Source organism: Pyricularia oryzae, chromosome 1, assembly GCF_000002495.2.
Source record: "Pyricularia oryzae 70-15 chromosome 1, whole genome shotgun sequence".
In the NCBI taxonomy this organism is placed as follows: Eukaryota; Fungi; Ascomycota; class Sordariomycetes; order Magnaporthales; family Pyriculariaceae; genus Pyricularia; species Pyricularia oryzae.
Window position 1 is genome coordinate 1,414,948 of NC_017844.1, and position 24,372 is coordinate 1,439,319.

Sequence of the window (24,372 nt, forward strand, 5' to 3'; positions counted from 1 at the left end):
CCGCCAGGATCGAACGCTGCTCCGGTCTTTCTTCCCCGTTTTCGGTAGCATCGCGACTTCGGCCTTCTTCCAAGGCGCTGGGAAATGTCCGAGTTCCAGGCAACGTTGGTAGAGCCTGCGCACCGGCTCGGCCAACGAAACCCATCCGGCTTTTAGTAGCCGGACGGTCATTCCGTCGATGCCCGGGGACGTGCTCGTAACCCCAATGCAGGAGCGCTCCGCCTCTTCCGCACTAACCTGGGTGTCCCAAGGGATTTTAGCCTCGTCCGGCGACCAGGCCTCCAAGGGGTCTCCCTGCAGGTCATCCTCCGCCGAAAATCGGCCAAGCACCTCCCGTTGCAGTGCTTCCGCTTTTGCTAAAGGCTCGCTCACTTGCTCGCCGTTAATAACCAGCGGCGGGGACCGGAGGCGTGGTCCGGCTCCCAGCCAGCCCACCATGTTCCACAAATCCTTATCGTCGCGCAGTTGGTCGATCCGGTGCCTCCAGTACTCCCGCTTCGCGGCCCGCACCCCTTTCGTATAGGCTTTTTCCTCGGCAGAGGCGTCTGCCCTATTTACAGCGCTCCGTTTAACCCGCTGGAATTCGGACCAGAGCCGCTGGCAGTTTTCGGTCCACCAGGGAGCCGAGCTGTCCCTTTTTCCCGCCGGCGTACCCACGACCCACGTCACTTGCTCCCATAAAGTTGTAAATTCAGCTACCCACGCGTCCAATGCGTAGCCATCGGCCGCGGATCCCGGGTCCGGCATGTCTTGCATGCCAAAAGCAAGTAGCTCCGCGAACTTTGGTAACCGGTCGTCCCTAACCGAAACGTTAATCGCCTCCGGGCGGGGGGCGCCGCGCGTCCGCAGCGTGGTATAAAGGGATTCGTGGTCGGAGCCTGTGTAAAGACTGCTGTCAACCACAGTTATTGTGCTGGGGAGGTTGGAAAAGACCATATCCAGTAAACCCCCGTCGCGGTGGGTGGGCACGCCGATATTTCCTGTAAAACTCATCCCCTGGGCTTGCGCCCATGCCGTCAGTTGGTCCCCTCCGCGTGCGTTTGCGCGGCCCGGCTGGTATGCAGCAGCCGCTACGTTAAAATCGCCGCCTAGCACCGTGGGTCCATTTGGCACGGTATTGCATACCATTTCCAGCGCGGCTTCAGTGCCCGGAGCCCTATATACGTTAACAAACAATATTCCGTTAATTTCGAGCCAGAGTATGTCCCGCGTATTTTGGCCCTGCGGTAGCCGTCGTTGTGCGGCCCTTAGGGCTGCCCCCTTTTTGACGTAGGTGAGCACCCGGGGCCGGAGCCCAGTCATGGCTTCGTAAGTGTTGGCGTGCCATTCGTCCACTGGCGCAAAAACATTATAGCCCGGGTGCGTTTGTGTAGTTGTATTTAGCCCGCACCATGGCTCTTGAACGTTAACCAGGTCCACCTTCCTCTGGTGGCACAACTCCAATAGGCTCAGATGCACACCCATCCTTTTACCTACGTTGGCCCAAACTACGTCGAGGCATTCCCGCTGCATATTGCCGAGCGAGTATTTCGTCATATTAATCGACGGGTTGCTTCCAAGTCTATCCCATCAGCGGGGCAAGGTTCGGCAGCCGCTGCGTCCTCCTCCATTTCGGCTGCCCAAACGATTTCGTCGTGCACGCGTTCCTGTTCAACCTGCAGGAAGTTACGGATGTCCGCCCCTGCCGCCTCGCATGGCCGCGCTCTTTTGTTTGAAATGCTCGATCGGGAGCTCGAGGTTTGCGAATGCTGCGATGAGGTGCTTAGGACCGGGATTGCAGGTGCTGGCTCTCGGCGGGCCGTTTCGGCCCGGTCGTTGATAATCGCGGCACGGTTGGCACGTCCGATTCTGCGAATCCCCTTAAGTTTACGCTGTGAAGGTCGTTCAAACTTCCCATTTACCACCAAAGGTCGGGCAGGGCAATTCTCATGTCCGGATGGGAAATGGCCGTGGCAATTAACGCATTTGGGGGCTGCCTTGCACGGCTCTTCCTCTGTCGCATGTTTTGCTTCACCACATATGCCGCAACGCGCTTGCCGTACGCAGCGACGTATTTCGCAATATCCCTGGTAACCGTCGTGGTGGTGTGTAATTTTGCGTGATTTTTCAACCTTCCGCGCACGTCTCGACACTCCAAAAAGCTGAAAGGGCTTTACGGGTTGAAGGAAGGACACTATCCACGTGCCCTCAGCCGTATGTGGGTCGTAACCATGTTTGGAAATATGCCAGTTGACTGGCTGCTGGCCTGCTGCCACGGTAATCTCCTCCTGGATTACCTCATGTACGTCCTTTCTTCCGTCCAGGCAATTGAGCGTTCGGGGCACTCCAGAAACGGCGTATGTGTGCCAGGTTGTCGGGACAGTGACTTCCCGCGCGTCCAATGCGTCCATAATGGCCTTGACCGCGCTGGGGTTGAGGAGTTTTTGCCGTGTTTCCTCAGAGGCCACCGTAACACCCCAGCCCGTGGGGGTACGCTTGGCGTTTGGGATTTCACTGTGTGGCACCGAGACCAATTCGGCCAGTTTGGTCGTTACCGCGTATGGCTCCTTCGTCACCATCCGCAATTTGTCATTTACGCGGATTAGGATGCGGTTGGACGGCTGTTCTGTCAAACGTTTCGGGGCTTGGGAGCGGTCCCGGCCCGATTGGGAGGGAGTTGCGGAGCTGTCAGGTGCATTGCCGGGCGTCGTACGTATTCGGGTACGAGCGCGTGGCCGGGGTTAAAATTCGCGTTGGGGCCGGCCGCTGGTGGCGTGGCGGCTCGCTCGGCCCATGTGACCGATTTGTTAGTGGGCGTGCCTCTGCCTTTAGAGGCCGACGACGCCGTGCCCGTCCTCGTAATTAAAATGCTGCGCCTTTCGCTGGAACTGGTCGGCGAACGCGACGGGGAGCGCGAACGCTCTTTTTCAGGGAGGGTGCGACTGAGGAACCAGCCGCTGATCACGTCGTCAAGTTCAAGAACAATTCTCCTAAGCGCGGCGTCCTCCGGGGCCTGTAAACTTTCGAGCTTGGCTGCAAAGACCTCTTCGAGCCAGCTGCCGACTGTTTCCACGTTTTCCAACTCCTGCTGCAGTGTTTTGATGGCCAGGGCCGGGAGGCTGGAGTACCTTCCGCGGCCAGCCGGCTCAGGCGCGTTAGCGGTGCGCGTGTCGAGAGATACGTGTCCCGACTCGGCCTGGCCCTGCGGCAAAGCCTGCGGCGTGCTCTGCGGGCGCGCGCGGCGGTTTGAGACCTCTGGTGAGGCCATGACGACCGGCGCCCGGAGGGCGAAAATTCTTCAGCTGTTAAGCTTATTGGTGTGTTTGGGTGTGAATCGCTAACAAAGGTGGGTCTGACCCATGAATGGTGGAGGATGCTTGATCTGCGTCAACAGTGACCGCCCCTACGTCGACTTGGCTAACCGACGCCGAATTGTCACTTCATCTGCTAAAGAACGGCGAGTGGCTCAACGATGGCACCATCAACGCTTATCTAGAAGCCCGTACGGCACAGGCGAGGCCGCACAGGACAGAGCCGGACAAGCCGGGCCAAAAAGCATATTTCCTCCACAGCTACTCTCTAAATCAGTTCAGGCCTAATCGGACGACCCAGGTTGGACGTGTTCGTCGTCCCCTAAAATCGGATTTGAATTTGATGCCTATCAACGACAATAAGCACTGGTATTTTCTGGTCATATACAAACAGCGTGGTGTCTTAGGTTCTGGCCAATACGAATGGGTGGCTTGTTTTCTCGACTGCTCGCCGTTGCATTCATCTCATAATAGGACATTGGCACGCTGGATAAAGCAGAGAGGTTATAGGAACAAGTTGATGGTACGAAAAGAGGTCAGGGCTCCTCGGCAGAGCAACGATATTGACTGCGGAGTCTATGTGCTGGCGTTCGCCGACAAGATCTTGGAGGAAGCCACTGGGAAAGATGCCCGAGCCCTCCTTGACTTGCATCACCAAGCAACAGGCAGTAGTAGCCTGCATCACAGGCAATCTTGATCTTCTCCTGAAGCTCCCGTACGCGGCCGACGCAATGCCTTACCCAGTCTGCACCACATCTCCAAGTCCATTCATGACCACGATCTCTTCGATCTGTGCACAGCGGCGACAACCGCCAAGCAGAGCCCCGCGTCCTGCTGCTGCTGTTCAAGTACCCGCATGCCAGCATGGCCTAGCGCCGAGACATCATCAAGATGATGCTCGATCACCCTTGCCTGTCAGTCCTGCGCGCCTACCCCGACCACGAGCACAGATTTGTTAACGAAAAAGCCGATAACCATATGGTCAACACGATGACCGATGCATGCCAACGCCCACCAAACGATATCGTGACATCTCCCCAGGTGCTGGTAGACCGTGGGCGTCGACGTCAAAAAGGGCATGTTCCCAGGGGACGGGCTCTCCAGGCCGCCCTGATGGAGAGGTAGCCGGTGCAGACACTGCGCCGAATCTTGCAGCTCCGCGGCATGGTTCATAGCTGGACTGTGAGCTACACCATCTACTACGGCCGCGCTGATATCCTGCTCGAGTTTCTGCACAAGTGCCCAGTAGAACTGAGCGACGAGGAGTTGGGGCATTGGAGAATTCACCAACAAAGTGCGACGACGAGAAGGTCACCGCCATAACAATGCCATTTGGAAGGCGGCAGTGGCAGAGCTCTGTGTACAGGTGGCGGTTTTTGGATGTGTGGGAGCTGAAAATGGTTGTTGACGTGGTCCTTTGGAGGGAGATGGCAGGAGTTCACGGGGTGGACCTAACCCATGCGATTGACAGTACTCTATCAACAGTGTGTATCTGTCCATGACGCTTTATATTTGATTTAGGAGCCTTTCTCTTGTTCTCCCGCTAGTGATGACAACCACTCTCGCACCAGTAATGATGCCGACTCTAGGGCCATGATGTCAAGAAAAACAAAAGAAACAAAAACAAGCTCATGGGCTTACTCATCATCCTCATCAATATTGCGAATCCAGTCATAGCACGCCTTGGGTGTCATCTCGCAGTGGATCAAGGCCCTCTTGACGTCGTTGTACGATTGCTGCTCAATGTCGTGGCCATAACCTTCAATCTGCTTGGCCTTGGTCCTCGCACACCGCCGGATGAACTCGTCACCCAACCTGCAAACAAGGACGAGGACCTGCGTGCGAAGTTCGCCATTGACGTCGAAGCGCGTCCCGCTGCTTGATTGCCCCGCGGGCGAGTCGCTGCCGCTTGCCGGGCCAGTAGCCGGTGGGATTTGATGAGGCCAGCTGGTGGGCATGACTGGGGAGATGTTGGTATCCTCGGAGGATGACGAGTCCGGGCGAGTCATGGCCACGTCGCCGTCCTCTGCATGGGCCCGGGTCTCGGTATGGCCGCCCAGGACATCGCACGCGGCCGGAACTGGCGCATTCGGCAAATTGATCTGGTCCTGACGGACGTCGTTCTTGAGCTTCTCGGCCTCCACGGTAAAGTACTCTAGCCTCCCGACGACTTGGTAGGCGGGTGCGTGTGCCAGCTCGTCCAACTTTTGCCTCTCAACGTCAATCGGAAGAGAGAGGAAGTAGTCCTGCAGCAGGTCTTCTTGGCTGACATAGCGGAGCCAGTGGAGAGCTTCCTGCATGACAAAATTCATGAGCTCCTCGCATCGATCTCTTGTCAATGGTTCGTTGATCGACATCCTGGCTGTTGAGGTAACCCCTAGACAAATTTGTATGTATAGACGGGTGAGAGCGTGTGAGGTTTCTTGTTGGGAAGAACACGAGCCAGAGTGCTGAAATCTTGAACTCGAGTGAGATGAAAAATGAGAGAGAGAGATGAAAGTCGACAGGTAATCGTGCAAACGATATCATCACGATGCGTAAGGTGTCAAACCCAAGGTTGAACAAGCAAAAGTGATTCATGGGCGATTGTTTGAGGATTTCCGAACAGGTAGCAGGAGAAGCAGTCTCACGACGGGGGCAGGCGAGTGCAACCTTGAGACGAGTAGGTACCGTTGGCAGCCTGTCAATAAGAACAGTTGGCAAGGTAGCTAGCTACCTACTAGGCAGGCGGCACGTGGTCGAAGCGACGAAGAGGCAGGCAAGCATTTTCTCTTCTACATTTGACTTACCCTGACTGAACTGAGTAATGATTCAAGTCGAAGAAGGAGTAGAAGAGGTAGAAATTTGAGGCGAGTGCATGGCCCGAAAAAGAAATGAGCAATGCAGCGACATGAGACCCAGGTAGGTCGGCAAGCTACCAGGAATCGGATGGAGGGGAATCCAAGGAATACGATGCTGCATAACATAATTGAATCTGAAGCAAAGAAAACGACAGGCTTGGCTGCATACATCGACGCCAAGGCCAGCCAAGCTAAGAGGACGGGTGGAGGTATAAACGACATGAAATCTGCAGGGCATGAAATCTGCAGGGGATTACAGAGTACAGACAATGAGGGTCCGGGTCCGGGTCCAGGGACGAGGAACCCCGCCAAGCCCCTCTTTTGACAGCCAAAAGTTGGGCCCATAAGGTGTATCTGGGTTAGGGTTAATTCGAGGTGCGTCTGATGGCCGGCCCCCCAGCCACCCCTCATTCCAATCAATCTCACATGTCTCGGTCGTCACTCTTGGGCAATATTGCGTGCGACAAACTTTACAAATACAACTTACTTTGCAGATAACGTCCAGCCGCCACCTCTGTCCCCAACAGTTCGTTAAGCTCAAATACAAAATAACCATGTATCGGCCAATCCCCATGCTGTCTGTTTATCTGTCTGCTAGTGTTCGGAGCCGGAAGACTCCCGGTTGACGCACGTTTTGGCATCCCACTCTACACAAGATCCTCTGGTGAAACTTTGCTCGATGGCGCAATGCACTGCACGATGAGCTTCAAAGGCCAAGGCAGATACACCGAGCCACACCAGCCAATGGGGTTCATCGAGCGTATCCAATAACCTTGCACAAACTTACAAGCGAAGGAAATATAACGCAGTCATGTCGCAGGACCTTTTCCGATTATGAGAGCTTGGACCCAGCACTCCCTCTCCGGCAGATGATTCAAAAAAATATAGATTGTGATCACGGGTTACGTATTATACCCGACAAGACGACATGGCGCCCAACCTCACATCGGAGCGACAGCCACTGCTTCACCCAGCAATAACTACCGGGAGGTCGGACCGTAACACACCAGTACTCCACGAACCTGCCATCAACAAGTCATATCTCACGGGTGATGATATCCCCTCTCCGGATTATGAACCGTCCCGAGCGGTCGAGGACGACGTCCTCCCAGAGACATCGCCACTAGGCCGGACCCTTAGTCGGCACAGCGTCTACCTTCTCATCATATCGCGCGTCATCGGCAGCGGCATATTCGCGACGCCAGGTGCGATCCTCAGAGCAGTGGGGAGCCCCGGCCTGGCTCTCTTGCTCTGGGTTCTCGGCGCCGTCGTCGCGGCCTGCGCCCTGTCCATCGGGCTCGAGTACGGCTGCATGCTGCCACGTTCCGGCGGCGAAAAGGTCTATCTCGAGTTCACCTACCGACGCCCGAGGTTCCTGGCCTCGACCCTGATCGCCACTTCGGTGGTACTGCTGGGCTTCACCGCGAGCAACTGCATCGTCTTTAGCGAGTACGTCTTGTTCACCCTCGGCAGGGAGGATGCTCCCGAGTTTCTGCGCAAGGGCCTCGCCGTCGGGCTGCTGACCGCCGTCACGGTGATCCACGGCGTGTTTCCCAAGACCGGGGTACGTCTGCAAAACCTTCTCGGCTACGTCAAGATCGGCACCATCGTGTTCATGATCCTATGCGGGCTGTACGTGGTGGTACTGGGACCAAGCGCCATCTCTGCCTCCACAGACAACCAGTCCTCGGCGGGACGGAGGCTTTTTGCCTGGGAGGATAGCATCTGGACCGGCAGCGTCTGGAACTGGGGCGTCATTGCCACCTCGCTCTTCAAGGTGACGTACTCGTTTGCCGGACTCGAGAACGCCAACAACGTCTTGAACGAGGTCAAGGATCCCGTTCGAACATTGCGGTTCGCGACCCGAGCGGCGCTGGCCACCGCGTGCTTCATGTACATCCTCGTCAACCTCGCCTACCTCGCCGTCGTGCCGCTCGACGACATCAAGGCCAGCGGCGAGCTGATCGCTGCTCTCTACTTTGAGCGGCTCTTTGGTCCGCAGGTCGGCAGGGTCGTCCTCCCACTAGCAGTCGCCCTCTCCGCCGCGGGCAACGTCCTCGTCGTCGCATTCTCCCTGTCGCGGGTCAAGCAAGAGGTCGCTCGCCAGGGCCTCCTCCCCTTCGGAAACGTACTGTCGTCGACTAGGCCCTTTGGCTCACCGCTGGGCGGGCTGCTGATGAACTTTGTCGTGTCGGTCCTGGTGCTCGTGCTCCCGCCGTCCAAGGAGGTGTACTCGTTCATCCTGGAGGTGGAGAGCTACCCGGGTCAGTTCTTCGCCCTGGCCAGCGCCTGCGGTCTGCTCTACCTCCGACGCAAGAAGCCGGATTTGAAGAGGCCGTTCAGGGCTTGGATACCCGCCGTGGTGCTTCGCATCATGGTGTGTCTAGCGCTGATTGCTGCGCCCTTCTTTCCGCCTGCGACGCCAACCGAGGGCGGCATGTTTTATGCAACGTATGCCGTTGTGGGCTTCAGCATGTAGGTTCTCCATGCCATTTGGATGTCCATATCTCGATCGTCCTGGTACTATGTTTGCTAACGACCACGCGTAACCGCAGCATCATGATTGGTCTGGTCTACTGGTTTGCCTGGACCATACTTGCCCCAAGGCTCGGGGGTTACAAGTTGGAGGAGAAGGCGGAAGTTTTGGCAGATGGAATGACCGTTACCAAATATGTACATGTTCCGACCAGGTGAAGGTTGGCGCAGCCAGCTTATCACGCGGCTTGGCGTCTCGTTCGAACCTACATCTGCGCTGCTTTGAGGGGCATCTATGAGTCGAGCATGCTAATATAGGATGGGGATAAACATATATTTGCTGACTTTTATTTTTCCTTTTCTGGTTCAAACCTACGAGGTTACATTCGTATGTACATAACATACGTTGCACACCTAATTATATGAGGTTGGGGGTGACCCCGGTATACCGAACACTAGGGTCAGGTGGCCTGGGGCTCGGCATGGATTTCAACTATGTAGAGCTAAGTATGTAATTGCTGTCGTCATGCGAGAAATTCGCGTGTAAATTGTCATTAATGGAAGGAAAACGCATTATTAGGTTGGAGCCAGCAACTATACATAGCAAAAACAACAGCACGGGACCTCAAATAGAAAGAACAAAGACAAAAAGTACTAAGCAAGGTAAAGCCAACATCGAGACTAGAACTAGGTCTAGACTAGTAGAGGGGTTGCGACCTGTTGGCTACCGGGTTTAAAACTAGCCCGAATGCCCGAATGTGAAAACGAATGATGGCTGGTGTTTTTGTCAGAAAACTGGGGGAGAAGCCACAAAAAGAAAAAGAAGTACTAGACCTAGGTCTAGTTCTAGATAATCTAGGAATTGATTACTGATAACGTAAGGGGCTCGCTCCCCTTGTGATTTTTGCGCGAGGCGCTTCACATTTTTTCTTGTCCTGTTGATTTTCCCGTCGGAGTTGGCACAGCACGGGTTGGATTTCAGTGCTTATTTTGCCCGAAGTCCGGTGTCTTTGATCCTGGCGCGCCTAGTTTACCGGCGAGATCAAACACAACTCATCAATGGCAAATGAAAACAAAGATGATTAGCAATTTTGTAAAAGGATAACCCACCGTCTCCGTATATCCTTCCCACCACAATTTCTCCTCACGTGGTAAGATTTGCTTGGTTCAATTTCTGCAAATCGCCCGACGGGTTTCGGACCTGGCTACGTGCGACCACCGATTTTTGGATCTGTCTAGCGCGGCGGATATAGTCTGGGAATGAGTTGCAAGACGCGGGAAATAAAACCCAAGGGTCCAGCCGAAGTCTTGGCACTGCAAACCACCGGGTAGCTAGGTACCTACGTACTGACCTAGGCAGGTACCTAGGCAGGGTACCCAGGCAGGCGCCAGGCGGTGAGCGCTGGCCCGCCTGCTGGACTTTGGCCCAACGCCGATGTATTTTGCAATATCATTGCGGTCAGTGAAGCGGCGGTAGAACCTACAAGAACTTTCAGGGTCTTTGTCAAAGATGGAGAGACGAAAAAGGGAAACACAAAATAAATAGCCTGATCAATGCAGATACAGTATGAACGTCCCGTTGCATCCCCCGCAGGCTCCACCGACACATCCGGTTTTGATCCGGGTTGTACCCCTGTCCCTCCCTGTCTTGGTAGTTCCCCTTGACACTTCACGCACGAGCGGGCTACTTTGGCATTTATAGCACCGAGTCCACCGACACATACGTCAATCTGGCCATGGGTGCTAGCGCATGCATTGAGTGGCTAATGCAAACAAACCACTGCCGGTTCGGCGTCGGGCGAGGCCTAGACCCGCCCGTCCGAATTCCGCTTGTCTGGCCTTGGATCTCCCGACAGGCCCGCAAAGGTTTGGTTTGCTCCTCTTCGTTTTAGCCGTCGGTTTGGTTCACTTGACCGCACCAGCGGCAGTCAGTTCTGTGACGTATTGTACTAGACTAGTTGTTTATATAAGAGACGAATTATCCCAAGCTATTAGGCTACTGTCCGATCCTGCAGCATATCAATCTATCATGATAGAATACCCTCCAGGATAAATCTTGAAATTTAGACGAAAATTACCAACACAGCAAGCAGGAGCACAACGCCACTAGGCCTGCAAAGTCCCTACCTTAAAACCTCAATCGTCCCCCGCAACAATGGGCATATCCACGCCGGAGAATGTGGTGCCCCTTACCGGAACGGTGACCAAGGGGCTCTTGGAGCGACTGAGTGGCCTCGGAAGCGTGCTGGCCGGCGGCGTAAGTAGTTCGCTTTTCTCTTTTCGTTGTGTCAAGGCTGCTCTCCTGCACCGCTTGATTTTTTGCAGAATGACATGGCATCCAGAGTTAACCACGAAAATGACGCCAATACACAGCTCATCGTCTACTATATTGGCCTGGCCGTGTACCGGCTCTACTTCCACCCACTTGCAAAATTCCCCGGCCCACCCCTCCACGCCATAAGCTCCATGCCCTTCAATATCCAAAGCTACTTGCAAGGCATCTTTACGTGGAAGGTTCAGGGGCTTCATGCCAAGTACGGCAAAATTGTACGCATTGGGCCCAACCGGCTGGCCGTAGAAGGGTCCATCGGGTGGACCGACGTTTACGGTCACCGCCCCGGAGGTACCGAGACCGAGTTCGCAAAACTGCAGGGGTTCTTTGGACCAGTTCCGGACCATGGCATCATCGCTGCCCCGAACCGCGAGGAACACCGACGTCATCGCCGCGCGCTCGCCCACGCCTTTAGCGACACGGCCATGCACGAGCAGGAGCCCCTCATTACGTATTACGTCGACCTTTTGATCCGCCGCATATCCGAAGAAACCCGCACGGGCGTTCCCTCCGATATGCTGAAATGGTTCAACTACGTCAGCTTCGATATCATTGGCGATCTTTCCCTGGCCGAATCCTTCAACGCACTTCAAACAGCGAAAGGGCACCCCTGGATTACAAATATGTTTAAAGGCATCAAAGGAGGGAACTACAACCGTTTTCTCAGATTAACCTTCCCGATGCTCTTGCCGATCGCAGTCTTTTTCGACCCGACAGGTGCCATCAAGGCCTTTTGGGAGAACCGCCTCTATTCCGAAACCAAATGCAAGGCTCGTTTAGCAAAAGGGGCCGACGAAGACCAAACGGATATGATTGGTAGCGATGGTAAACCAGTGGTTAGGCGAGACTTTATCGGCTATATGATGCGTGAGAACAGGGACAAAGAAAAACTCACCGAACAGGAGATTATACGCAATTCCAACATCCTTATCAGCGCCGGCAGCGAAACGACGGCCACTTGTATGGGGGCCCTTTCCTACCTCTTTACCCTGCCCGAGAATCGACAGTGGCGTGATGCCGCCGTAAACGAAGTGCGGACCCATTTTAAAAAAGAGGCGGACATCCAATTGAACACCGTCGGAGCTAATGTGCTGCCGATTCTGCATGCCTGCATCGAAGAGGCACTCCGCATTCACCCACCGGCCTCTGAGACTCCGCCACGGGTCTCCCCCGGTGCCTTTGTGGGTGGTGAATACGTTCCCAAGGATGTAAGTTCCTCCCTACTTGAAGATGGCCCGGGCCCCTCTGTCTCCAGAAAAGAAAGAAGCATATACTAAACCGATGTCAAACACCGTACCATTTAGACAATCGTACAAGTCTTCCAGCTCGCCACGTACCACAACCCCGACAACTTTGTTGAGGCAGATAAATTCCGGCCACAGAGATTCCTGCCCCCAAGCCATCCTTTGTACGAGCCCCGGTTCGCCAAGGACAACATGGCCGCTTTCAAGCCCTTCAGCAACGGGCCGCGCGATTGCATCGGCAAAAACCTGGCCTATACCGAAATGCGCCTTATCATGTCCAGGGTCTTTCTCCGCTTTGACTTTGAGAGCCTGCTGCCAGAAAGTGAGAATTGGCTGACGAGGCAGCGTGCCTTTACCATTTGGGAGAAGGCGCCGTTGATGATTAAGCTCAAAGAAAGAACCGACCTCGAAGTCAAGGCCTGAACGGAGCCAAAAGCGTCCGTCGGTGGAGGAGGAAGGGAGGAGGATTATGGTGACTCCATGTTGGCCGCATGAGCATCGGAGTCTCGGACAGATATCATCAACTTGAATCATTCACGGCCTCTGGTCAGGTTTCTAGACATTGCCGAGCCAGCCCCACTAATTAGCTTTTTTTCCTTTTCAGTTTGTCATGAATTTTTCTTTGGCCTGTTTGTTAAGAACTTGAGCCTTGTACATTTAATTCATTCTGGAGTGAACCGTACGAGGAACCCATTCTCAGCTCCATATACATAAACAATAGATTCTATAATATCATCGGTCTGTGCCCGGAATCTGGTCCATGTCCAAATCCAAGGACAATCCCATATTGCAAGTGGGAGATGCAAGTTTGCAAGACATCTTGAAGTACCTGTATCTGCAGCAAACAACAAGAAACAAATAAACCGCACAAAGCGTTGTTGGAACGGATTACGATTGATTCTAGCAAGCATCTATTTACAGCAAGTGAATCATGTCTAAATATCAGCAAAAGCCAAGCATTAAAACCCCTTACGCCCCCTTGACCCATACCCAATGATAAGACAGAGACTAAGAAGAAGGATCGGCCACCCAAATAGGCTCCGGCCCAGCGACTGCCACGTCGGCGACCTCCTGCAGCTTGACGTTCTGCTTGGTCGTCAGCACCGCCCACAGCGTGCCGTACATGTTTGCCGGCACGGTCGCGAACCCGTCGCTCCTGCGCACGACCGTGAACTGCAGGCTGCCCCAGGCCCCGATCCAAGCGACGTACAGCTCGCCGTCGCCGGGCGCCTCGGCGGGTATCACCACGTTGACCGCCGTGACGCTGTCGGTGGAGCCGAGCTTCTTCCTGTCGGAAAAGGTCAGCTCGGGCAGCTGCTTGGCCGCCGCGAGGCCGCCCTTGATCTCCTCGGGGCACGACTGCACAAACTCGCGGCGCACAAACGACAGCGCCAGCTTGGCGGGCAGGAGCGGCTCGCGGGCCGCGGGCGAGGCCTTGTGCCGCTGGATCATGTTGACGACGGCGCTGCTGCGGGACTTGGCGCCGATCTGCGTGCCCAGCGCCGGGACGAGCCAGGGGTCCGACGAGGCGAGCTGCGTGATGGCGTCGGTGAGCACGCCGATCTGCAGGGTCAGGAGGTTCTGCACCGCGGCCAGCCACTCGTCGATGCTGCCGGTGGGGAAGGACACGCGGCAGGCGGGCTTGACGCCCTGGTTGAAGTGCTGCAGCGCGTCGGTGAGGGTGGTGCGGTGGACCAGCGCCTGGGCTGCGGCGCCGCCGATGACGGAGACGATGGCGGGGGGCCACACGCCGGCCCAGGCGTTGCCGGCCTTGAGGCGGTCGAAGCCGTCCCACAGCCCGTCGAGGATGGCATTGTCGATGAGCAGCAGGACCTCGAGGTGTTCGAGGGCTGCCGGGCTCAGCGTCTCTCCCCAGCCGTAGTTGAGCGGCTGGGAGCCTCCGGCCATGCCCGAGATGGCCTCGGTGGTGTTGTCGCCGGGCTTGGGGACGTGGGAGATGACGCCCTTGTCGAGGACCTGGACGTTGAGCACGTTGCCGTTGAAGGTGGCGATTTGCGTGCCGTTTGCCGTCACGACGCCGCCGATGGGTGCCTTGGGCGGGATGGATGCTGCCAGGACGGTCTTGGCCTTTTCCACAAAGGCCTCGAGCGTGTTGCCGGACGCGGGGGCGTTGATGGCGCCCACCATGCCTTTGGAACAGTGGCCACCAGTCGCAGGTCCGGCAGCGCAGTAGAACCAAACTGTGATGGTTGAATGTTAGTATCTAGAGCGAATGCGCTGGCCAGCATGCTGCGCGGAGACATACCTGGCTTCTCATCCTTGACCTCGATGTGGAAGCTGACGCCAGAGGGGCTCTGTTGCGTCGGTATGAAGCCACTGCTGAAACCATCCTGGTTGGGCTCGCACGGCTTGTCAAAGGACGAAGATGTCACGGTGTGGTTGGCCGGGTTGAAGTTGAACTTGACGACAGTCCCTGCTGGCTCGGTGATGTTGTTGGGCTGGAAGCGGAGCTCGCCGGCGGGCGCGACCTCGACTGTGACCTCACGAACACCTCCAACCGGCCGTTTGCTCTGGGGCGACGATGGTGTAGCCTGGCTGGCCTTTTGTTTGTATGCGTCGTGGGTGTTGCCCGATGTTGGTGCACTGTCACATTCGCGTCAGCATGCTAGAAAGCGGCTCAAGTGCAGCGTGCCATGATATCAATTTCTTACTTGATGGAGTGGACCATGCCACTCTTGCAATGTGCCCCTTGACTGCAGTAGATCCACCTCGGCTTTGTGTCGTTCAGCTCGATGGTAAATGTCGTGGCCGAGGCCTTGTCTGGCGACGCCGTTGGTACGAACCCACTGAAGGCACCTCCATTAAGAGGTACGCACGGGTCGGCAAAATTGGACTCGACTACTGAGTGGTTGGCGGCGAAGAAGGAATATCTGATGGTGTCACCCTTTTGCGCCCCTGTGATTATCTCGGGGTCGAACTTTAAGCCACCCTTGCCGACTGTAACATTGTATTGTTTTGCAGAAGCGATGGCTAGTAGTAGAGAAACTGGTAGAAGTGAAAGCAGCATCGTAGCGGTCTGGCAGGGTTGTGCAGCTAGTCCACCGCCGAGATATCTTGGGTATATGCGCAGGAAGTGAGAGCCAAGAGTAGATGCAGTGATGCAGACAGAAATTAAGTCAAGTGGAAGATGAAAAGAGAAAGTAAGAAGGAGAGAAACAGTTGGGAAATTAGGCTTACTGATGTTGGAAACAATGCATATGATAGATATGACATTTGGAGATATCTCGAGGGGTGATGCCATCTTTTTATCCAGACGTACAGATTAAACTCGTCAAGCACATGATGGCTGTCAAGTCTGCAAACGAGGGCTGCAGGCAGGGGAGCTTACAGACAAGGGGGCGTAGTAGCGCGGCAGGGGTCGTCACCGAAAATAGCGACGGAAAGGGTGGGGAGGGTGATGATGTAAGGTCGACTATCCTCGATCCGGTGTGCCGGCGCTTAATCACATTGTGGAAAATTACCAAATGCGGAGCGCGCTCAATCGAACAAACCTGCAGGAGAAAGGAAAAACAAAAGCTGTGCCATGGGCGCTAATTTCTCACATGTCCACCCGGGACTCTACCACACCGACGGAGAAAAACCAGGATCGTGAGGGACCTTGTGTTGCGGGTGATTGCTTGGTGTTTACTTGGCAGGTTTGGATCTCACATTTCGGTTTGTTTGTTCACTGTGGAGAAGCAAACAATGGAGACGGATTCGCAGACGATCAATCGAGAGCCTATTGCAACTTCACTTCACTCCCTAGCGAAATCCTTCCGTGTAGGACCCGAAAGGCCTCCAGAGAACAAAGATTGCCCTGCCTTGCCCAGCCCTCCGGACCATAGCACTCCCGAACGCCTCGTCAGGATCGGGAGAAAGCAACGCCACACGTTTGGAAGAGAAACGTGGGGCGCGCACGTTGGCGTGGCAGGATCATTAAGCCGTTACTAACGGCTGTCATTCTTCACTGCAACACCCGAACCGGCCAACAGCATCGGGAAGAGCGGGAGTTTGGTGAGAGGGTCTCATCTAAGCCCCTTCGGAAGACGCCATATCCGCAAGGGATTTCAACTCAGTCGGTACCCCCCCAATCCAACGTAACATTTTGGCTGACAAAGGTCCACCCTGCAACCAACCACGCTCAACTGAAAGCGACAAGCGAACAACACCTGCGCGCCTAAACTGCCCCCAAATTTACCGACCCTTGCTTGCCGTTGGCTGCAGGCCAAGACCAACCATGTCTATTTCGGCCACACCACCAAAGATGAATCCGTCAGCCTGCGTCTGGAAAATCCAGGTTTGAGGTTTAATTTTGGCTCAGGCGGGGTGGCTTGTCGATTACCATTCTCCGGCGGGTCGAACCCGGTCGCATGCGTGATGCTATTTGGATAAGCTCGGCGCGTCCCCCGGTCTACTTGACAACAAAACCATTTTCTCATTTCATTTTTACAAAAGCTTTCTCCTTGATTCTTTTGAGGGCATCTCTTTCTTGCATTATCGCCACTTGGCCCAGTTGTCACTTTTAATCTTCTCGCACCTTATTTTCGCCAATACATAATCACCCAACTGCAAGATCCAGGTGTCTTCATACGCAACGAAGCACCACCACATCCATAGAATTAAAATGGCAAAACGAATAGTTGATTTCGTGCCCATTTTTCTTAGTCTTGTTGCATTCGTTTTCGTACTACTGATCCTCCTCGGAGGAGTAGGGAACCAACTCGCCGACATCTTTTTCCTCAAGGTAAGCTCCATCCTAGCCTACTGGCCACAAAAGCCTCTTCACTAACTCTCAACCACCAGATCAACACCTCCGCCCTCAAGCTCCCCTCCGTCCTCAGCAGTGCAGACCTGCTGAGGGATATCTCCACCCTGTCGGGTACAGACTTTATCGGTGGTGACCTCACCGCCTCCACCCTCGGCCTCGCGACCGAGTACACCATCTCCCTCCTCACCTTTTGCGCCCGCACCTCCTCGGGCGCGTCGTGCTCCTCGCCGCAGATCAAATTCTGGTTCGACCCAGGCCAGCACCTGCGTCTAGACAGCACCTCGCTGAGGCAGCAGTATCCCGGCGGCTACACCGGCGCGCTCTCCAGCTACCGCAGCATCGCGACCCGCTTCCTGCCCGGCGCCTTTGTCTTTTGCGCCCTGAGCGCGGGGCTCACCGTGCTCTTGTCCGCACTCTCGGCCTTGGGCGTCGCGAGGGCCTCGACCGGCCGCGCGGCCGCCGTCTTTGCCATCCTGGCCACCGTCGTGCTGCTCATGGCCGACGCGGCCGCCACGCACGTCTTCCGCGTCCTCGACGCCGAGTTCAACAGCGGGTTCGGCGCGCACGGGCTCTCGTCGTCGCTGGGCGCGGGCGGGCTTGCGCTCGCCTGGCTCGCGCTGCTGCTCATGCTCGGCGCTGCGGCTGCGGCCTGCGTGCGGCTGAGCGCGGTGGCGGCCGAGGACCGCAGGGGCCGTGGGCTGCGGGCGCTGAACCTCGGTGCTGGGGAGAAGAGGGCGGCGGTCGTCACTCCGGCCCCGGCTCGGAAGGGTGGGATCCTGTCCCGCATCCCTGGGCTGAACAGGCACAAGTACGCCCAGGTCGAGGACGAGCGGCAGCAGCGGCAGATGATGCTGGGGAGGGACGGGTATGGTGGTGCGGCGCCTCGTGGTGCCGACGCCGACTGGATGGTCCAGGATGACTATTCTGCTGAGCGGTACAGCGACCGCGGGCGGGGGGATGGCATTGCCATGAGGAGTCTCAGCTCTAGCCCGCCGGCGCGGACGGTGGCGAACACGGCGTACGAGCCATATGGGAGGGCTGGTTGAGTGACAGTATAAGAAATGGTTCTGACGGTGCATGTGCTGGTAGTGGGTGTCTGTTTTCTTTTAGTATGTCCCCTTCTTGCTTTTGGAATCTGTATATGTACTTTTGAATTAAAATCATACATAGGGGTTTGGTATTTTATTCACGGTTGCAACCTGACAGCAGCTTCAGATGTTGGTCTAGTTTTACGGCATTAATCACTTGGGTGAGCATCCTGCATCATTTGGCGATTGCTGCATGGGAATGTTAACATTTGTTTGCAACTCAATCATCTCGCCATACAGCTTCGGAAGTTCGGAGGCCCACACCGCCAACCCTAGGCGGGAAGCACAAAGGCAAACACATATAGACATAGAAACTGCCTGTCAAACTGGATTAGACAGCCTTACAGGCGAGTTTCATAACCAACCTGCAAGTTTCCAGTCCAGAAGCTTCGGGAGAATCCGGTCCACTTTTCACATGCTGTCTCGTGCTGATGGAGCATGATGCTTTGAAGACTTTTTGAGTGTGTCATAGGAAGTGCGGAAAATATCCTCAAACCACAGTCGATGCTTGGTAAATTTTGGAAGAACTTTGGCCGGCACGACTTTGCCCAAATTCCAAAGAAGGAATTATCCATTAGTTTTGGGTTTGCCAAGTTTCGGTGCATGATACCAAATGTTGCGGGGTTCCGCGTGTGGCCGCAGGTGCAAAGTCTGGCCGATTGCGATTCTGTAGCCATTCGGCCTCTCCGTCTGAGGCCAAAGGACATGTCGATGTAAAGATTCCAAGAAACAAAATACTGAAGTAGATGCCACTAAATGTCTTGGCAGTATCCATAGTAAGCTGTCTTTCAGTACGGGCAAGACCGAGTACTTGCTGAGAGTCCCATGTGTTCAGCTACCCACCGTCGCACCAAACGTCCAATCATCGGCGCCAGCCACAGGCACGCTGGTGCTTTCGTGGTACTGCACGTACACTGCCACATTCGGCGCATGCGTGCACTTGTGGTACAAAGAAGCATGCGAATCAGGCGGGTTTCTTGCCAGGAATATTATTGGCTTGTGAATTATGCATAATTACGATTGGATGGGGCTTCTTTCGTCTTTTCCTCTCTCGACTGACCGCTTGTGAAATGTGCAAGGCCACGATCAGTAAAAGAGGCCTCAGAGCTACTAGCAATCTGACGTGAGGTTTAGAGAAGATGCGTGGTTACAGCTTGCAGGACAACAGCCATGATTTTAGCGAAAAGAAGCTGTCGAGATTTCTATAAAATGATGAGCCTTGTGCTTTGAGAGAATTCTCATTTTCACCGTCTCATTACCATCATCATTATCATCATTCATCAACACCACCGCAGATAACTCAACCTTCTTGGAAATAAACCTCCCCAACGTCAATAGCTCTCCTTCGACCATAGACACAATGTTGGGCTTCAAATCCTTGAGTATAAAGGCCCTCATCTGCGCCATTTCCCTGTCGTCTGTTCATTCCGCCTCGGCCGCCGTGATCGAGCCGAGAAACATGACTAGCAGCGTGTCGTCGGCCCCGGCAACAATTACACAAGGCGACTTGGCAAGAATCCCCATGATCAAAGCCAACGCGACGGCACGCTACCTCCGCTTCCAGCCGTCGATGGACTTTGACACAGACAGCTGCTACAACTGGCCGGCCATCACCTTTGACGGCGACACGTGCGGGGGCCTGCCCACGGCGCCGAAGCGCTTCCCGGCAAGATACTGCCGCGACGAGTCGGACCTGGACAACAACAACGGCTACGCGCGGCGGCGCTGCAACCGTGGCTGGTGCGCCTACATTTACGCCTACTATTTCCCCAAGGACGTGGGCGAGGGCGGCCACAGGCACGACTGGGAGCACGTGGCGGTGTGGACCAAGGCCGGCAAGATCAACGGCGACGGGTCGTACGGGGACGAGTCCGTCGTCTACGTCGGCACCTCTGCCCACGGCGACTTTGAGATGAGGCACGTGGGGCGCGTGGAGATGGACATGTTTACGCACCCAAAGGTCGTGTACCACCTCGGGGGTGTCGGCTCGCACAGCATACGATTTGCCAAAAAGCAGGACGACAAAATCGAGAACCACAAGGGCGTCTGGTTCCGCGGCCCGCTCGTGTCCTGGGAGGGCTTCCCGTCCTGGAAAAAGGTCAACATCCGCCAGAAGCTGCTGGATGCTGATTTTGGGTCGGCACATCTGGCCCTCAAGGACGGCGACTTCACCAGGGCTCTGATCGCTACTCTGCAGTCGGCTCCCCAAGCGAAGAGCGGCGAGTTTGACTGTGCGTTTGACGAGGAGCCTGCTACGAGCCAAGGCTAATTGGTTTGTCCTGTTGTTACGTCCCACGACATGTCAAAAGACATGAGTGACGATGGATGGAGAGGCAAATGTATAGAAGGCCGAGTGGTGTTCGTGTGGCCGGATATGAGATATAGTGAGAGGGATAGACTTTGTGTACTTTACGAAACAGAGCATGGCAAGTCAAATGTGTTTACTATTAATGAAGACCAAACATTATAGAGGCTTTGCCTCATTAAATCATTTGGTCTAACGGCTTGACTTGGACTACAATTTCAAGTGTCTCCGAGTCCCAATGATCGTGCCCCAAAGGCACCCAGATTGGCAAAATGGGCCGGCTATCCCAGCCCTAGGCATCGATAACGTTGGGCTCCACATCTCCGACCCCCCTAAAGTCCGGCCCCCTTGAAAAATGTAACGACGAAATACCCCTTTTATAAACCGATTTAAATGTAAAACTATCAACGCACAATAATACAATCATTGTCAGGCTCTCCCGGTTCGCTAACCTCTTCTCCATCGTTCAAAGCTTCTAAACAGTCCCTATTATTTTCCTGTGCTTCATAAACGTTTTTTTTGCTGACCAAAAGCTCGTTGGGATCCGGAATTACCCTTTTCCTTTTGACCGGCCGTACCGCCTCCAATTTTGCGTTTAACAAACTGATTTTTTGCTGAGCTTCAGCCAATAAGATATCCTTGGTTTCGAAGCTTTTTTGGACTTTTGCAAACAAAAGCCGTGAAGTGGCGTTACTTTTTTCGGACCGGGAAATTTCCTGTAGTTGAAGTCGAATATCTCGGGTCGTTTTAGGGGTTTTCCAAATAAGTAAAGACTGGTCGTTAATTTTTTGGGTTGGGCTTTCCGGTGTTTTATCCCTTTGGAAGCCGTTATTTTTACCTTTTTCGACGTTGGCGTTGCTATTTTCTAACAAAAAAGGGTTTAAAAGTGGTTTTGCCAAGTTCACCGGCCATAACCCCGTCGTACGCCAACCAGATTGAATGGTTTTTGCTATAAATGCTTTTGATCTGGCTTTTCGATAGCAAAGTAGAAAGTTTCGTTTCCCAACAACCGTTGAACAGCAAAACTGGTTTACAAATCCCAGGTGACGTCGATAAGCTTCCTTTAACGGCCCAAAAACCGATAAATCCAACGGTTGAAGAACGTGTGACGAATGAGGGGGTAAATATAGGAGTTGAATATTGTTTTGCAAGCAAAGAAGCATAAATTCGTCCGTTATATGTGATCCATGGCCATCCAGAACTAATAACCGCTTTTCAGGGGTTAAAGGTTGGGTATACGGAATAAACACCTTTTTTAACCATTCGATACCTGTTTCATTATTTGTCCACCCGTTTTCGGTTGCATGAAATTGCCAGGTATCGAAAGGACTTAAATCAGCTGGAAACCATTGTTGCTGTACGTTTTTCCCCTTAAATATAACGAGGGGAGGTATAACAGCCCCCGTAGCTGATACACATTCGATTATGCTCGTCCAACCCCGCGTTCCAGGCTCTTTTCGCTGTAATGGCCGGATTTTATTACGCCCTAACACCAGGCCATTAGATCCTTTGCCTTCCATTATACCTGTTTCGTCCATATTCCAACGGTTGGCCGGTTTTATAGTATCGACAACGGGATTTTTCAAATAGGACCACCAAGATTTAATTACCTCGGTTGTAGCCCCATTAACCCGGGCATTTTCTATTCGCCGGGGTCTTTGGGTTTTCAAAATTGGATATCGGGCTATAAAACGGCTAACCCAATGTTTCCCAAGGCTTTTTCTTTCTCCGGCGGCCTGAAGAATTCGTTCCGCAAAATAGCGTAGTTCTTGATGCGTTGGCGGAAGGCCTAACGCGGCCTGCGCAAGTACCCAATCTGCCAAATAGGTCTCCTGCTCCTGTGAAAGCCTTTGACAAGATCTTTTCGCTTGTTGAATTGACTGGGCCCCCTTTAAACGATCGTGAAGGGTACTCCGAGGAATACCCCATTTTTGCGAGGTTTTGTGAACTGATTTGCCATTTCTTATGTCAGAAATGGCAGCAAGAAGCTGATTTTCAGTGTACTGTTTCATTGGAAAGTTTGGAGCAAGAATCTTCAAAAATCAAGTTCTAAAGTGAAAAATTCGTCTAGATATTTATAAAATAAAACAAAGGGTTGATGTGGCTGAGTAGATATTTTTAGGGGCCGGACTTTAGGGGGGTCGGAGATGTGGAGCCCAACGTTAGCTCCTGATTCTGTGGATCGATTTGATCAAGGTTACAAAGATACATAGGTTTTTGCATTGGTAGGAGGCCCTCTTAAAGGGACTTGGGCCTGTTATCTTAGTCTCTGTGCGATTGATCTTTACAAAGTTTCAGTGGAAAAAGAAGAAGAAAAACAAAGCGGCCAAACTAAAAACCCAACAAGCAAATTGGTTAGGTTTTACCGGCAAAAAGTACAAATCCTTGGTTAAAATGCAAACAAAGCTCAGAATCAAAAAGCGAAATCTATACACAACCCGAATTCTTTATTATAATTAATTTTCACGTCGATAGTGACCCACATTATTTCGGGGTTGCATTCCTTCATGTCTTGATAGTTGTGAATTCCTGTGATATTGGTCGACGTATATTGGGGTGGAGTGTCCCTATAGGCTATACAACAAATCAAACAAACCATTGCCCTAGGTATGATATCGAAAGTAACGGCCAGCCTGGGAAGAGGGGCTTGGCGGGAAGGCTTTTTGAGTTAACGTTCACGTTATCGGAAAAGTAATAAAACGATAGGTCGCTTGACTTCTTTTTCTTTTTTTCTTTTTGCTCCTCTAGATTCTTGAATTTTCTTTGAAGTTTAATTTATAATTGCCGTGCATACTGTCCCGGCCAGGGTAAGCTTAGCACGTACGCTAGTCTATTGACACCTATCGACGAAGATTTGACTCTGGGCTGAGGAAACACGAGGGGAACAGCGTGCACTCTTCGGCCATGTGCAGCGGATGTGCTGGTTATTCAGGAGACCTTAGCCAACTGCGATTCTTCATCCAGCCATGGGCTAGGGTCCTATCCTATCTGACTCGTTACACTAAGGTCGACGCGAACACCAAATTTCCCTTATTATTCACCAACCCTACAATAAAAAAAATATGAAAAAAAATACCGATGAATGGGAAACCGATAAGCTTTGCCTGCACGGCGGGGATAGTTAGAACACTAAATAACCCGGGCTTGGATTGGTTTCGCTTAAACCCACCTCTCGTTTTCCTAGATTAACGGTGTTCGCACACCTTCCTACACCGCTCGGCAATTTCGTCGGCATCCAGACCTGGATGAGTTTGTCTCATTGACGTAGCACATTCACGCATACAGTCCGCTTTTGCCTGGTTCCATCGGGGCAGTACCACGGCCTGATGCATAAAGGCGGAATCTGCGATTGACCGTTTGACGCGTATATCGGAACTTTGCTGGCGAGTGTTTCTATCAAATGAGGCGGCAATGGCGTTGTTAAAAGTAAATATGGTAAAAATGATAGAAGCCCTCATTTTTTCGAAAGTTTTGTTGGGAAGATTGTATTGGAGGTAGGAAAAGAAATTCGAAATGAAGCTAAGAGCCAAAGGGATTTAAAGACCAAGATTTGAAAATAATGTCAACTTGAGTTACAACGTGACGTGAAAAGGTGAACGTAAAGTGAAAAACTACACAGCAACGACGATTATTTATCCAACATCCAAAAGATCCCCTTTCTGAAGCACGCAGCAGTCATCAGCACTGCGTACTTTCTGGGTGGAGCTTTCTGCCAAGTTAAACAGGTCGCATTAATTAAGAAAGTTGGTAACGGTCCGACGAAAGAACAAAATAGAATGATAAAAAAGAAGAGAAGTGATAGCGATTAGCGGTATAGAGTGATTTATTTGGGTAAAACAAAGTTTTGGATCTACGGCACTGCCGGAACGGCCGGAATTTAGGCGCAAATGTCGTAATTAGCACGTTTCTCACCGCCCGTGGCAAAGTTCGCGCATTAATTACGGCCAGAATTAACATCGAATTCGACAGATCTTGGTAGAGTCTGGGCGGGGTTAAATCGCATACAATATATTTTCAATATTAATATTGG

General features: G+C 53.4%; 7 protein-coding genes across 7 annotated transcripts; 4 read left to right on the forward strand and 3 right to left on the reverse strand.

Annotated features, from left to right (window-relative positions):
- Positions 1–4,205: 4,205 nt before the first annotated feature.
- MGG_11952 (uncharacterized protein) lies at positions 4,206–4,565 on the reverse strand (the record flags this gene model as incomplete). Its single annotated transcript, XM_003709044.1, has 1 exon — positions 4,206–4,565. The coding sequence occupies one exon, from the start codon at positions 4,563–4,565 to the stop codon at positions 4,206–4,208; it is 360 nt and encodes a 119-aa protein (XP_003709092.1).
- Positions 4,566–4,881: 316 nt separating this feature from the next.
- MGG_02327 (uncharacterized protein) lies at positions 4,882–5,841 on the reverse strand. Its single transcript, XM_003709045.1, has one exon. The coding sequence runs from the start codon at positions 5,645–5,647 to the stop codon at positions 4,928–4,930; it is 720 nt and encodes a 239-aa protein (XP_003709093.1). The 5' UTR covers positions 5,648–5,841; the 3' UTR covers positions 4,882–4,927.
- A 904-nt stretch (positions 5,842–6,745) lies between these two features.
- MGG_02328 (methionine permease) lies at positions 6,746–9,192 on the forward strand. Its single transcript, XM_003709046.1, has 2 exons — positions 6,746–8,605; positions 8,686–9,192. Exons 1-2 carry the CDS (start codon positions 7,059–7,061, stop codon positions 8,822–8,824), a joined length of 1,686 nt encoding a protein of 561 aa, XP_003709094.1. The 5' UTR covers positions 6,746–7,058; the 3' UTR covers positions 8,825–9,192.
- A 1,344-nt stretch (positions 9,193–10,536) lies between these two features.
- Positions 10,537–12,927, forward strand: MGG_02329 (isotrichodermin C-15 hydroxylase). Its single transcript, XM_003709047.1, has 3 exons — positions 10,537–10,862; positions 10,979–12,145; positions 12,242–12,927. The coding sequence occupies exons 1-3, from the start codon at positions 10,761–10,763 to the stop codon at positions 12,602–12,604; spliced, it is 1,632 nt and encodes a 543-aa protein (XP_003709095.1). The 5' UTR covers positions 10,537–10,760; the 3' UTR covers positions 12,605–12,927.
- Positions 12,928–13,189: 262 nt separating this feature from the next.
- Positions 13,190–15,483, reverse strand: MGG_02330 (uncharacterized protein; the record flags this gene model as incomplete). Its single annotated transcript, XM_003709048.1, has 4 exons — positions 13,190–14,382; positions 14,448–14,785; positions 14,854–15,139; positions 15,462–15,483. 4 exons carry the CDS (start codon positions 15,481–15,483, stop codon positions 13,190–13,192), a joined length of 1,839 nt encoding a protein of 612 aa, XP_003709096.1.
- A 1,140-nt stretch (positions 15,484–16,623) lies between these two features.
- Positions 16,624–18,128, forward strand: MGG_02331 (uncharacterized protein). The gene is made up of 2 exons (XM_003709049.1): positions 16,624–16,925; positions 16,985–18,128. Exons 1-2 carry the CDS (start codon positions 16,806–16,808, stop codon positions 17,993–17,995), a joined length of 1,131 nt encoding a protein of 376 aa, XP_003709097.1. The 5' UTR covers positions 16,624–16,805; the 3' UTR covers positions 17,996–18,128.
- Positions 18,129–19,496: 1,368 nt separating this feature from the next.
- On the forward strand, positions 19,497–20,306 carry MGG_02332 (uncharacterized protein; the record flags this gene model as incomplete). The annotated part of the gene is made up of 1 exon (XM_003709050.1): positions 19,497–20,306. One exon carries the CDS (start codon positions 19,497–19,499, stop codon positions 20,304–20,306), a length of 810 nt encoding a protein of 269 aa, XP_003709098.1.
- Between the last annotated feature and the right edge of the window lie 4,066 nt (positions 20,307–24,372).